General features: G+C 40.0%; 1 protein-coding gene across 1 annotated transcript in view; it reads left to right on the plus strand.

The window, feature by feature from the left end:
- The window catches only part of LOC139745150 (uncharacterized), a 62,615-nt gene that overhangs the window by 15,022 nt on the left and 33,108 nt on the right, over nt 1-14,485 (plus strand). Inside the window, exons 15-24 of the mRNA XM_071655566.1 lie at nt 861-1,109; nt 2,322-2,617; nt 4,323-4,510; nt 5,049-5,095; nt 5,639-5,757; nt 7,572-7,758; nt 9,321-9,534; nt 11,291-11,416; nt 12,384-12,514; nt 13,609-13,679. Coding sequence (XP_071511667.1) covers nt 861-1,109; nt 2,322-2,617; nt 4,323-4,510; nt 5,049-5,095; nt 5,639-5,757; nt 7,572-7,758; nt 9,321-9,534; nt 11,291-11,416; nt 12,384-12,514; nt 13,609-13,679 — 1,628 coding nt within the window. The remainder of the gene's footprint in view (nt 1-860; nt 1,110-2,321; nt 2,618-4,322; nt 4,511-5,048; nt 5,096-5,638; nt 5,758-7,571; nt 7,759-9,320; nt 9,535-11,290; nt 11,417-12,383; nt 12,515-13,608; nt 13,680-14,485) is intronic.

Here is a 14,485-nt window from a genome sequence, read left to right on the forward strand (position 1 = left end):
GGTGGACTGATTTTGCTACAACACACATTTCCCATAGACACCTTCGCGAGTATACTCGGGACTCATCCTCAACAGGTCAACAATAAGCATAATATGCTTCGATGCATGTATTAAATGATCGTCGCTATTCCTGGTTTTTGAATGTATCCTGAATGCACAATGAATGAAACGGGCCACCTATGAATCTGTGCACACACTACACATTCTTTTAGCACATTAATATTTTATGTTGCACAATTCAATCCATAGGAATGATGATGGTGATGATGATGATGATGATAGTGATGATGATGATGATGATGGTGATGATGATGATGATGATGATGAAACATCATTTATATAGCGCCATTTATCTGTAGAAACATTCAAAGGAATTCCACAAACCTTTAACAATTCACATAGGATAAAGCACACACATTAGACGGGTATTCACTGACAGTAAGTTGATTGCATTTCTTATCAATGAGAAAAAACTACTAGTAATAGGTTATGTGAAATGACAAAGAAGAAAAAAAAATGGACAGCCCTGTTCATTGATATAAGAGCAAATATAAGGCAGTATGTGAGTTTCATGCATTATTTTTTTTCTTCAATTTTACAAGTTAGCTTACAACTTGTTTTATTTACATGTTCAATGTACATGTCTGTGTTATTGTTTTCTTTTCTAGTACAAAAAAGAGGGTCAATTACCTTGAAGCTAAGTTTATGACTGAATTTAGGGGAAATTTCCAAATTGTGTAACATGAAATGTTTGAGGTATCCAAAGAAAAGGTAAACTAAAACAAAGATGAAATGATCAAAGTGCTTAGTAAGAGGACTCTCCAATCCAAAGGTTTCATTTCCTTTGCTTCTTCCCGTAGAGGACGACACACGGGTTTCATCGGCCCAGCCAGAGGTAGTGGACCGCCCTCTGGAGGCCATGGACCTACAGCCACCTGCTGGCAAACCCTCGGAGAAGGACAGGGAGAAGGATGTGGCAATGGAGCCAAGCGGTTCGGCGGACAGAGACGAGACGGAGAGAGACAGAACGGACAGAGAGGAGACGGAGAGAGACAAGGCGAGGGATAAGGATAACCGGGTTGGAGAACAAGCACAACGGCCCCCAGCAGGTGATTAGATGGCCCATTGGGCCAGGGCTTGACATCAGTGATGGCCCGTTGGCCCGGGACCACCGAACATTGATGATGGGCCAGCAAATTTCCCAAAAGGTTTAATATCTTTCAGTGGCCAGATTGAGCAATTAGGATTTGAAATGGATTGATATGGTCCCTTCTTTACAGTAAATCAGGCCACCAAAATTTGAAATTGAATGATATTAGTGGCTCGAATGGGCCCCCAGAGAGAGAGAGAGAGAAAAAAAGTTAGTGTCAAGCCCTGCATTCGCAAATGAAGCTGGACGAAAACCAAGCACGTTGACACCAGGCTCATTTGAGATATGTAAAATGTGATCAGTATTCACAGGTTGGAGGGTAAAAGCTTGAAGTGCTACAGCTGGATGCTAGATATGTCGAGTCACTTTGACCAGTGAAATAAATATATTTTTAATCAGTGGCAGTCGGTGCGAAATGTATAAATGCATTTGGAGAAATTTCTTTGAGCGAAGCTCTGGCGGTAAGCCAATTTTTGCTGAATGGCTCCTTAAAATTAGCAGCAGGATTGATAATGAAAAAGATGTAGGTTAAGACTACTGAAGAGATATCTTAGGAATAAGTCTCTCAATTCCCCAATCTCTGTTATGACGCAGATGCTGATAAAGATTGTGGCCTACGTTAGTTCTTCCGTTGTTGGTGTGCTTGTTCTTCTTTTTCTTCTCCCTATTTTATTATTGTTATTAATACTCGCATTATTATTGTTAATATTATAATAAGTAATAGTTGTAGTAGCAGTAGTAGTAGTAGTAGTAGTAGTAGTAGCAGTAGTAGCAGTAGTAATAGTAGTAGTAGAAGTAGTAGTAGCAGTAGTAGCAGTACGGTAGTTGTAGTACACTGTAGTAGTAGTAGTAGTAGTAGTTAGTAGTAGTAGTAGAAGAAGTAGTAGTAGTAGTAGTAGATAATTGTAGTAGTAGTTGTAGTAGTAGTAGTAGTAGAAGTAGTAGTAGTAGTAGTAGTAGAGTAGTAGTAGTGTTGGTGTTGTTTTTGTTATTATAGTCATCATCTTTAGTGAAAGAAAAAAAGAAAAACTTAGAATCAGAAGCGTTAATCATTGAAGGTTCCCTCAAAGATTAATTACTGGCAAATCATGGCTAACATGAAATGCATACATTTGAAACATGGGATCTTGAGAGTTTCAAAATCATTATCTATTGGTATCCATGGTTACAGAAGTGATGCCAGCCTCCAACCCGCCCGCACTAGGAGGAGACGGGCCCACAGCTGAAGGGGAGAAGGAAGACGGGATGGAGATGGCAAAGGAGAAGGAGAAAGAGGCGGAGGAGGAGGAGGAGTTGAAGATGGAAGTTGAGGAAGAGTCGACCCTAGGTTCATCGGCCAAGACGCTGAAGCAGCTAGCTGCGGCGTTCCTGAAGGATCAGAACGCTGAAGCAACAGCCGCCATGGGTGGCACAGTGCTGCAAGCACTAGGCAGTGTTGGTGGACAAGGGGACAGCATGCCATTGAAGGTTTGTGTACTTGGTTGGAAAACTTAATTATCTGAAATTCTGTCAAGGAGGATATATAAATGGTTATTAAGTAAAGCAAGAGAATACTAATGAGTGAAGACTGAAAAAAAAAGGTCTTCTTTTGTTTGGTGATGTTTTTAACCCATCAAATCTCACAGATTTATTGCTATGATGCTACAGTACGTGTTCGTTCTTCATCCATTTGTAATAATGATTAGGCGGATAAGGTATCAATTTTCTCTTCATAAACATTAAATTCCTAGATATCTGTGCTAATCAGCAAAGAAAGCACTTTAGCTTGCATAGAAATCCGAGCGCAAGCCACATGCTGGTGGTTTATTGTTTTGGCTCGGTCAGCAGCATGTCTGCCTCCAGATCCAAAGGACCCGGGTTTGATTCCCAAGTGTAACCGAGCAATGTTGTGCGTAATTATAACTATCCCCTTGTAAGAGGCAAAACACTTTGTCCCTCGCATAAGACATAAAATGAAGGTTCCCATGTGTGAGAGAGTCACAGCTCATGCACATAAAAGATCCTGCTTCATTTATTCATCGCAAAGAGCAGGGTGTTGAACCCAGTGGAGTAGTCTAGCCTCGTGACATCCAACTGGACCCCATGGAAGACCAGCTATTACAGCTGAATATGGGCTATCCAGCCATCTTCTCAGATGGAGAATGAAACAAACAAAACGAGCAAACACTATCTAGGCTTGAAGAATATTATACAGATAATACACAGGTGAGAGTGCGTTAGTGGAGATGCAGTGCACTCGAGGGTATTTACAATTGTGAAACATGCACTACATTGTAAATACCCGAGAGTGAGCTACATCTCCACTAACATCACGAACTTAAACCTGGAGTGTGTATTATTTGATTTATAAAATGGGTCGAAAATGAACAGCATTTTTCATGTACCTTTGTGGGTCAATACCAGTCAGCTACATGTAGCACTCGCTCAAAAGTCAAGATGTCCGAAGATGTTCGTCCCAAACATTTACGCACGTCGCACTCAGAAATCCCGCACATATAAGTACGTATAGGTACGCCACATGTTATGCACAAGAAAGGCCGGCTGGCAGCCCGAACTAGAAGTTGTTTACAGGATTGACAGCGTGTATAGTAGCGCGCGACGCACTTGTAACAACTGATTGAGTGTGCACTGCTGCTGCTGACAGCTAGTGTAAACATTGTGACGTCAGTGACTGAGCAGTTTACGCTTTCTCTGCAATGTCCCATAGGATAACACGCCGTGCTGTTATGACTTTTCGTTGCACACTTTTTGCACAGTCGTGCATGTTAGTAAGAAAATCATGAGCACACACGTGACTCATTTCAGCGCTTCCAATTGGCTACATTCTTGAACCCATTTTATAAAGAGATATAATCATCACTGGGGCAACACGACCACGTATCTACAAAATGTCAAATGTTCAGGAGAGCAAAAGAAAAAAACAACAACATGGCAGCCAAAGCACTGCATCAAATAGGAAAGCCTTTCCTTTGACATGCCGTGGTAGCTTTACTTTTGGGGTAAGACAGCTAGGATTTGGACAGGACAAAACTGACTATCTGACCATTAATCCAAAAAAGTTGTTTTCACCAAAATTGCAGATGTGAGGTCTTGTCGCCTCAGCGATGATATGTATGTATAATGCACTGCACTGAAAGCAGGTTTTTTTTTGGCATGTTTTTACCTCCTAAAGCTTGAAGACCAGCCGACTACCAGACAACCTGACAGCACCGTAGACTGTCCGTCAGTGACCCAAGAGTATCCCTTAGTGACCCAGGACTCCAGTCTGGCCGCTTCGGAGGCTCAGCCGCACTTTGGCCAACTGGACAGCAGTACGGCGGGGAGCAGCCAGGACAGCATTCAGCAGCCTGGTAAAGAGGCTAACTTGACCCTTGACCCCACTCCCGTCTCCACGCCCACCACCACCATCGCCAAGAGGAAGCCAGGCCGCCCTAGACAGTCAGAAGGTCAGTGACCTCTGACCGTAGCTCGCTATCAAAGTCATACATTGTATCATAATGTAAAATGTCATTCATACACTATATGTATTAATATTATAATACTGAAAAAGGTTTACACTTATATTAGACTATTATATAGTAATGATTGTTGTGTACACTTAAATAATGACATTTGTCAAATAACTTAATGAGTCACAGTGAACTTTGCTTGTGGGTTCTATTCGGTCCAACATGGCGATCGGTCGTCTCAATATTTTACATAAAGGTGTCTGCGCCCTTAACGTTACAAACGTAGTTTTCAAACACTTGTTACAATGATGATGATGATGATGATAATGATAATTTTAATAATAGAAACAACATCAATCACAATAACACAACAAAAATAATACAGAAATGACATCCATTCCACAGCATGTGGCAATAAAAGGTTTTGGCCTGCATTTGAGGGGCATGCAAACAATTTGCGAAGGATGCAAATCTCGAAGAACTGGCAGAGTCCAACGTGTATTTTAGGCCGCTAAAGATTTGTCAAATTTGCATGGGGGTTTGGAAGCATCATCAAGTATTAGGGGATGTCAATTTTCGTTCCAGGGATTTTAGAAAATGATCATGATAGTGTTGAAGGTGAAGATGTTGACTGTAATGATGACTGTAATGATGACTATGCTGATGATGATGATGATGATGATGATGATGATGATGATGATGTCGTGTTGATGATGATTGTGATACTGCTGCTGATGATACATATAGTGATGATGTTGATGGGGATGATTGTGATGATGATGATATTGACAGCGATGTTTGTGATGATGATGATAATGATGATGTTAATGCTGAGAGTGATGATAGTGATGTTGATAATGTAGATGAGGATGCTGTTGATTTGTGATGATGATAATGCTGATGATGTTGATTTTGGTGATGATGATGATGTTGCTTCTATGAAGTAATCATCCTTTAGGAGCAGGACATTTTTTTTGTACTAGAAAGTTGTTCTCTCAAAACACAAAATCACTCAATTTCCCATTGTATCCATACTCAGCTTTAGATCTGGTTGCCATGGAGACGGAGGATGGACAGTCGGAAAAGAGCAGGCGAGGCCCAAAGAGAAAGAGGCTGCATCGGGAGGAGCCCGTTCCGGGCAAGCGGAGATCGGCACGAGTAAGCATGAGATGAAACCAAATGTGGCCGAGCATCACAAAACCAACAAAAAGTTGCACCCCTTGATTATACGCGAGGACTCAAAAAAGGTGAAACGGGTCAACCAAATCAATCTGGAGTGTTCCATGTTTTCCAAAAGAGCTATACATTTTCTACATTATTTGTGAGTTTGGGATTATGAAATGGATAGGAAAGGGTGTTTTCAGCAGTTTTTCTACAACCCCTTGTTTGTAGAGTAGCGTGATCAGGTGTGTCTTTAACCCTAACTTACCTGGGCAATTTAGCGAGCTTGAATTCCTGGGGGGGGGGGGGGGGGGGCCATTATGGCCCCCCCTTCAGATCGCCGCAAAATTTTGCATGAACATAAAGCCGGATGTAGTCTACAAGACTGTTCAGTTAAATTTTCAAAAAATTTGCATTTTCTATTTTAAATTAATTAATTATGCAAATATATGCAAAAAACCTAATTTTCGTCTGTAATTGGCTTATAAAAGCTTATTGAATGCTGATTTTGGTGTAGATATTCCTAGTGACATTCCAAACATTTGTGCGTAAAAAAAAAATCAGTATCAAACTTAATTTCTTATGTTTTTTATTGTTTTATCAATTTGTTATGTATTTCCTTGTTTTTTCGAACTTTTGTTTTTGTTGTTTTTTTCAGCAGAATTTGTCATACACATTTTTTGAAGCATAATTATACTAAAATAAATTGATTTCAGCCATCAAAATTAAAAATATGAATCTTTATATGAATCAATTGAAAAAACAAAATTTGTATTGACTTTGTACACAAAATCACGTTTTTGAGCAATTTTGGGGTTGACGAAAATTTTTTGAAGGGGCGTGGCTTCGGAACGGTATGCCCGGGCGCAACAAATTTGGTCTCAAAAGTTGCGCGAGACTTGAAAGTAAAAAGTCAGCGAGCGGCGCGGTCAAAAAATTTTGCGCGCCGGAATGGTCGCGGAATTCGTCGAGGGGGGGGGGGGGCCATTATGGCCCCCCCCCCCCCCCCCCCCCCCAGGTAAGTTAGGGTTAAGAGGCCCCTTTTCATATCCTTTGCACACTCTTCACTTTCAACTCTAATGACTTTTGAAAGCAAAATGCTACTGCTTTGAAAGTTGGCATCAATCATGGACAGAATGTGTTAATAGAGCATTCTCAATTTCAGCTTAATCTGATAATCTTTACTGTTGCTGCTCCAGTGGTTTAGATCCTCTTTTTTTGTCCAAATTAATCGCACAGCTTGCACGGCTTGATAAAGATTAAGCGCTTGAATAGACACTGTACTTCAGAGCCTCTTTTCTCTGTTCACACTTTTCCAGAGTGTGTGCATTCTTTCTATTATTTAGATAGGATAGGACAGTCCATTTGAATTGAGTGTTTTATTATTTCAAAGCTTAAGAGTCTGCTCTTTCAGAATCTGCCCTTATCTAAAAATCCATGTCTGGTGACTTTTTGTTGGTTTTGTGATGCAGTCATAAATCATACATGTTTGTACGTTCTATGTAGATTTTCTTGTCCTGCTGTTAATCTGTTGCAATAAGAACAGCAGAGTTTTGTCCAAATCAGACAAAACTACTGTAAGACCAGAAACATTCTTGCCGTGAAACTTTCATGAATTGGAGATGACTGCCTCCTCGTAGCATGAAACTTTTATGAATTGCCACGGGCATTCAATGCCCTGTGTAGACAAACAGTTTTGCGTGTGTTTTTCTTCCACGCATGTTGGCTCATGAAATTTGCCAATAAAATTTCGTACACACAAAAAGTTCTGTCTTTATAGTATCGTGTATCACGGCTTTCCTTTTTTCAAGGTCCGGAACACGACGGTGAAGAAGAAGGAAGAAGAGGAGATCATTAACTACTCCGAGGTGCTGCGCCAGTTTCTTCCGATCTCCCTCCAAGTCGGTGATGAGGAGGATGAAAGCGTCATCGATCTCAGAAGGGCAAGCGACGCGTCTGTGACAAAAGCCGATGGCCAGAAGAAGGCGGGTAAGTCGTGTGGCTTAGCCTGGTTTGTCTCATAAACCTGAAGTTACATACTGATACAGTACATGTGACCCTGCACCACAAAACAAACAAAAAGTCGCCAGACATGAATTTTTAGTTAAGACCACATTTTGAAAGAGTAGATGTTAAGCTTTGAATTGATGTAAACTCAAATTAAATGGACTGTCCTAACCTTTCTAAATATTGGAAAGAAAGCAAAAACTCAGGAAAAGTGTGAACTGAGAAAAGAGGCTCTGAAGTACAGTCTGTGTCTAATCAAGCACTCAATCTGTACCAAGTCGTACTGGCTGTGCGATGAATGGGACAAAAAACCAGGACGTAAACCACCAGAATTACAACAATGAGGAGATTATCAGATTAAACTGAAATTGTACATGCCTCATTACCACAGTCTGTCAATAATTCATGCCAACTTTCGAAGCAGTAGCATTATCCGTTGAAAGTGAAGAGTGTGTACGAGGTTTTTCAGAAATGGAAAGGGGACTCTAAAGACACACCTAATCATACTATTCAACCAAAAATGGTCAAGATAAATTGCTAAAAAAGCAAACTTTTCTGCTCGCTTTATGATCCCAAATTTTAGGGTAAGGTAAAAGAAGACTTGCTCTTTTAGAAAATATGAAAAAGTCAAGATTGGCTAGGTTGACCCATTTCACTTATTTTCAGTCCTCACGCAAACTTAGTGTGTGCGACTTTCTGTTCATTTTGTTATACACGGTCACTTATGTGTCCACCCAGCTCCAAACACGCAAAAACTCACAGAATAAGATTATCTGTAATGGACCAAAATGTGTCATTTCGATTTGTTAGTTGACTCAAATTTTAAAACTTTGTCTTTATACCTGGGAAAGCGTTAAAAACTTCATTTCTGTACGTCCTCAATCAAAGATGTTGCATGTCTTTCGAAGAAGCAAATGTACATGTGTGCTATACTGGTCTCTCCTATTCAAAATTTTGTTTGTATCTTGTTTATACATTGTACAATATTTGTCTTCAATACAAACACTTTTTGTAATATTTGTGCTCCCTGTAAAAAACAACAACAACAACAAACAGAATCGTATCTTATCATTGGAAACGTGTGTTTTCGAAAGTGTTATGCATGCTACAAAGTCAATATCTCTGCACATTTGCTTTTAATGTAATCGATGCTTATGTTCTTCACTGTACAGATCACTATGTTATCATTGCATTGATATTACATAATATGTGACCCGCTACAACAAAAGGATCCTAAAGTCGCTGACCGGTGAGCCGAGCATGGCCCGGAAAAATGCTATTTTCACGCCTCTCCTTTGATCATTAAGCTTCAAAATTTTGGCAGATGATAGAAGATACATTAGACTACCAAATTATGTTAAAAACAGAAATCCGAACGTTTTGACAGACTTTGGTGAGCCGACTTCAAACTCGATTTTCTCGGCTCACCCGTCAGCGACTTTAGGATCCTTTTGTTGTAGCGGGTCACATATGATTTGTGCATGGGGGGGATGAATAATATGTTATGGATCCTATTCTTATTTGCCACTATTTCTAAGATGGATCCTTGGGAGGCGGAGATGATGTGTTCGTTTCTACGGAAACGGACGACGTCTTGTCCTTCCTCGCAGAGTGTCGCCTCAATAGCGGCGTCGTTGACGTGATGAGCCGGTTTCTGGAGAGACTGGTGGCCAGACACGATCTCAGGTGGCCCAGCGGCCTGGCTGGTGTGTTTCTGGATGTGTACAAGAGGCTGAGAAAGCACACCAGTCTACCGGAATTATTTTGGTGAGAAATCAGCCCTGTTAGATGACAATGTCACAAGGGCATTCGCAGTTTCTCAAATACAAAGCTAATGGTAATGACAAGCATGCTACTAGATGCAACGTAGAATTACAACACTGAGATTCAAGTGTAATTTGAATTTTCTTTGTCTCATATATTTTGGATGTGTCTTGTTCTTGTTCGTAGCCTCATTTGTTCTCTTTTCATTTACTGGTATTTCTGAATCAAGTACATGTACTCTGGTAGTTTATATTCTTTAGACTCATAGCTGCCCACTGGTGTATTATCTCATTTTATTTTGAAAAGAATGTGGCAAGGACCCTGTACTGAGATGCTTGCAAAAATATCTACAACAGTCGCGTGCTTATATTTCAGACTGTAGGAATTATGCTGAAAATAATCATTTTTTTTTTAATCAAGCTGCAAATAATCCCCAAATAACACTACATTACATTGTTCTTGAACTCATAGGCATGAATTTGTCAAGATGGTATAGTAATTTGAGACAAAAGTGAATCTCTTCTTGGAAAAAAAAAATTGTGGATTCCATCCTATCTGTACCATTTCAGCCTCGCTTGACATGTGATTTCCAATCAAGAGATTGCTTTATTCACGTATTTCAACCATGTCTTTGGTTTTATTTGGGGTTAATTAATGATATATCCAAAGATCTGTTCATTGGTTTATGTGTGTGTTTTAGAATCTTATTATGCCTCCGCAACGAAGTGGCCGGAGGCATTATGTTTTCGGGTCGTCCGTCCGTCCGTCCGTCCGTCGTAGCGTCCGGCCGTCCGTACGTCCGTCCGTACGTCCGTACGTCCCGTTTTGTTTTTGTCGATATCTCAAGAACCGTGTGGTGGTTTTACATCAAACTTGGTATGAGGGTATATCCTTGGGGGATAATACTTTGTGTGGATTTTAGGGTCACAGGGTCAAAGGTCACAGGTTATTTTGTGAAAAAAAAATTGAAATTTCATGTTTTTCTCCATATCTCGCAAATGGTTCAAGGTGTCTTCATGGAACTTAGTATATATGCTTGTACCGATGGGCAGTGATTATCTAGGGAAGTTGGGGGTCATGGGTCAAATGCCAGGGGGGTCAAAGGTCAAGGTCAACTCCTCAAAATATCACTACTTTCCTTATATTTGTGCAATGAATGAAGGTTTTTTTTTTTAACTTGATGTATACATGTATTACCCAATATATATTCTGTGGGAAGTTTCTTGCCAAAAGGTCAAATGTCAAAAGGTCAAAGGTCAAGTGAAAGTGCTGAATTGCACTTTTTCCTCCATATCTCAAAAGTAACTCAAGGTATCATCATGAAACTTACATATTTATGCATGTTCAACCTAACAGTGATTCTCTTTGGAACTGTGAGGTCAAAGGTCAAAGGCCAGGTTTAGATAATGCTATTTTCCCATTTGATACTGAAATTATACTTTTTCTCAATACCTTGAAAAATTACTCAATGCATAAACTTATAAAAGGGTCAAAAGTCAAGTAAAAATCATCAGTTCCCCAAATACCTGCACTCTGACATTTTAATCATTCATCCAATTGAACCTAGTTCTAGGAAAGTGAACATTCAGCACATTTGTGTCAAACCTGTCATTTTAATATTTTGCCAATTGTTTGAAACTGTCATCACACATTGTCAAGACATTGTACTATAGACCTATTAGGAGAACCGTGCATTATGGCGGAGGCATATCAGTCGCCGTAGCGATATATCTAGTTTTTATTATCAAATTCTGTTCAGCTGTGACGAAGATGAGTCCGTCGTCCGGGAAACCAGCCTGATGTGTCTCTTAGCTACGGAGTTCAACCTAGACGAATGCCTCTCCTCCCGAACCAATGGGAACGCAATAGGCACCTCGCCATCCATGTGAGTTTTGCCAGTAGAGGGCGCTATACCAACCACTGGTTTTACTATTAACCCGTTGAGGACGGACTGATTTTGCTGCAACACGTATTTCCGTGTTAAGAGGGAAAATTAATCAACAGGATTAAGAATTGTCTTCATTGAAATAAGAGAGAATCAAAGCAAGAAATCAGCACAAGTTTGAGCTAATTTGTGCTAGTGTCTAAGGAAGTGCCAAGGGTTTTGATATCAGCAACAAAACCTATCCTATCTTTTATGGCATCCAGTAGTGTTACATTTGTTGTTACTATTATCATAATCATTATTAGCATTATTGTTATCCTATATTATTATCACCATTCTATTCTGCATTTGAAGAAAAAGTAAGATGAACTGGTACGAAACGGTGAAGGGTAATTAACATAAAAGAATAATGAAAAACATTTTGTAGAAAGGAAGCAGTAAGGTTGGCATGCAGAGAATAAATACTGTATACGCCATATATTTCGCGAATCGGGAATTCACGACCATTTGCGAGTGGTAAAATTCGTGATCGTAGAGTCCTGTACTGAATGGAGTGTGTACACGCGTACGTCACATTCACATCGAGATCAATATTTTTGCGCGTCTTTAAGTACGCGAATAGCACCTGACTCGCGAAATTTGCGAAAATAAAAACCTCACGAAATATTTGGCGTATACAGTAATTCAAAATGTTTACCCGTTGAAGACAAGTCCACAGTATGCTCGGGCAGGTGTGTATGGGAAATGCATGTTGTAGCAAAATCAGCCCGTCCTCAGTGGGCTAAGGAATATCAGATGTCTTGAAGTCAAATTATAGTACTTAGCACTTTAATTTTTCAATAATTGTTTAATTGTGTACTTGAAAGAAATCTTTATAAACACAAAGAGGATGAGGAAAAGAAAAGAAAATAGTTGTGTTGTGCATTAAACCTTTGTTCCCCTTCTATTTCACCGTGTTTCCGTAAAGGATTGGGACCACTGCCCCTGTCTGCTCTCACAAATGGGGTGAGCACCACGATGAGGACATGGGGTACCTTCAGGAACTCACTCTAATGGAATACATGCTACCGGACATGTGGCCAATGGTACCAGCTAGAGGTAAAGATCTACCTTTGGTACCATAGAACAGGGTGTGGGAACCACCAATGGTACACTGAGGTTACTGAAGAGTAATCTCTGACTGTACGGGCCATTCATTTCCCACACGTGATATTTTTGAACTTAGGACTTGTAATACAAAGTTTGTGAGTAGTGCTATTTTTACCCTAAAAAACAACACAGCAACAACAACAACTAACATAAACAACAATAAATACACATAATAAATACACAAAAATAATTACACAAAATCATGTAGAGGTGAGTGTAATACAATTTCAGAGTGCTAATTATGTGTGGGAAAATGCAATGCCCATTTAAATAGCGTTCAAACATTTTGAATAATGCTTTGGCATGTTCAAATAAAGACCTTGAAATTGAAATCATAAAGAAAGATATGATGTGTGCAGAACATGCCAAAATTTTAGACAGTGGTTCTGCAGCTTGCTGTGTTACACCTGCCAGTGAACCAGCTACTGTTGTGGTATGATATTCTAAGTACCATACGCAGATAGCCACCTGCAGGGTGATTGCACCTCGATATGCCAAGTGCACCATAGGGTCACTCTTTTAGCTAGTGGTACCAACAAGAGGTAAGTTTGCAGTGCACAGTCGATTCCGTCGACGAAATGTTTATTTCATTACAAAATGACTGATTTCGTAATGTGATACTTGGCGCCCCATAAAAAACTACAGTCTTTGTCCATGGTTTAAACCATGGTTTCATTTGTACCACCTTCGTGAATTTGGGCCATGAAGAGTACTGTATATGCCATTAATTTTAGCAAATCGGGACTTCCCGACAATTCTCTGAGTGGATAAATCTGGGATCGTGGATAGATTTGGGAATCGTGGAGTACAGTAGTGATAGGAGACATGTACCCATGTTTGTTACTTTCGTGTCAAGGTCAAAGTTAATAATTTTGAGTGCTATTAAATTCGTGAGTAGTAGATGACTCCTGAAATTCGTAAGAAATGAGAACCTTATATTATATACAGCATATCCATTAGTTGTCTACACGATCCAAAAATAAAATGTATCTGTGCATGATTGCAGGTGTACGTTGATCAGGAAGTTTATGTTTGTTTGACAGTGTTTTGGCTGCGAGCTCGCTACTTTCTGCAGTTTGGTCAGATGGAGCAAGCTGAGGATGCCTTCCTGAGGGTAAGACGAGAGAGATGGAATTCCACAAAAAGTGTTCAAAGTGGGAGTCCCAAGTCTTGGCCGTTATTCTTTAGACATTTGCTAAGTGCGTATGTGCACTCTGTGATGATTGCAGTGCCGCCATGCAAGGTACTATGCAGCCTATAATCTAGGAAGAGGATGTAGCCGTGGTCTTTACTGTCACGCTAAACATCTGATGCGATGAGACTATTGTCTTTGCTAAGCGATACGTCTGATATGGCAAGACTACAAACAGTGGATACACACGAGGCATCCACCGCCTACACTGTATATCCATTTTTCTTGCTTTTGTAATAGTTGTTTTCTTTTTATTGACTGTGAATCGGTGGCAGTTATTTGTACGTAAACTGCCACTGATTCAAAGTCAATAATAGGAAAACAACGACTAAAGCAAGACCAGTGGATGTAGGCGGTGAATGCTTCCACTGTTCATACAGGAGTGTAGTTTTACTGCATCAGACATATCGTTTAGCAAAGACAGTAGTCTCGCTGCATCAGACATTCAGTGCAATGGCAATGTCAATAGCTGTGTCCTCTGCCTAGATTATAGGCTAGGTACTATCAAGTATATGTACTGTATCTTCAGGTGTTAGCGTTCCGTCAGTTAGTTTGATCAGTCAGTCACGCCGTCTGTTAGCAACATCTTGCAAAGTGAATATATTGAGCAGTTTTACTGCTCTTATAAACTTGAGTAATCTCAGGTGTATTTTACATGATTCTTTCATGCATTAATACAGTGTCACCATGGCAACCACAAATTGATGGAGTCAGCTTAACCCTAACCA

The sequence above is a fragment of the Diadema antillarum genome, unplaced genomic scaffold, assembly GCF_040938485.1.
Source record: "Diadema antillarum isolate AM-2024a unplaced genomic scaffold, OU_Dant_1.0 seq00001236_RagTag, whole genome shotgun sequence".
Taxonomy (NCBI): domain Eukaryota; kingdom Metazoa; phylum Echinodermata; class Echinoidea; order Diadematoida; family Diadematidae; genus Diadema; species Diadema antillarum.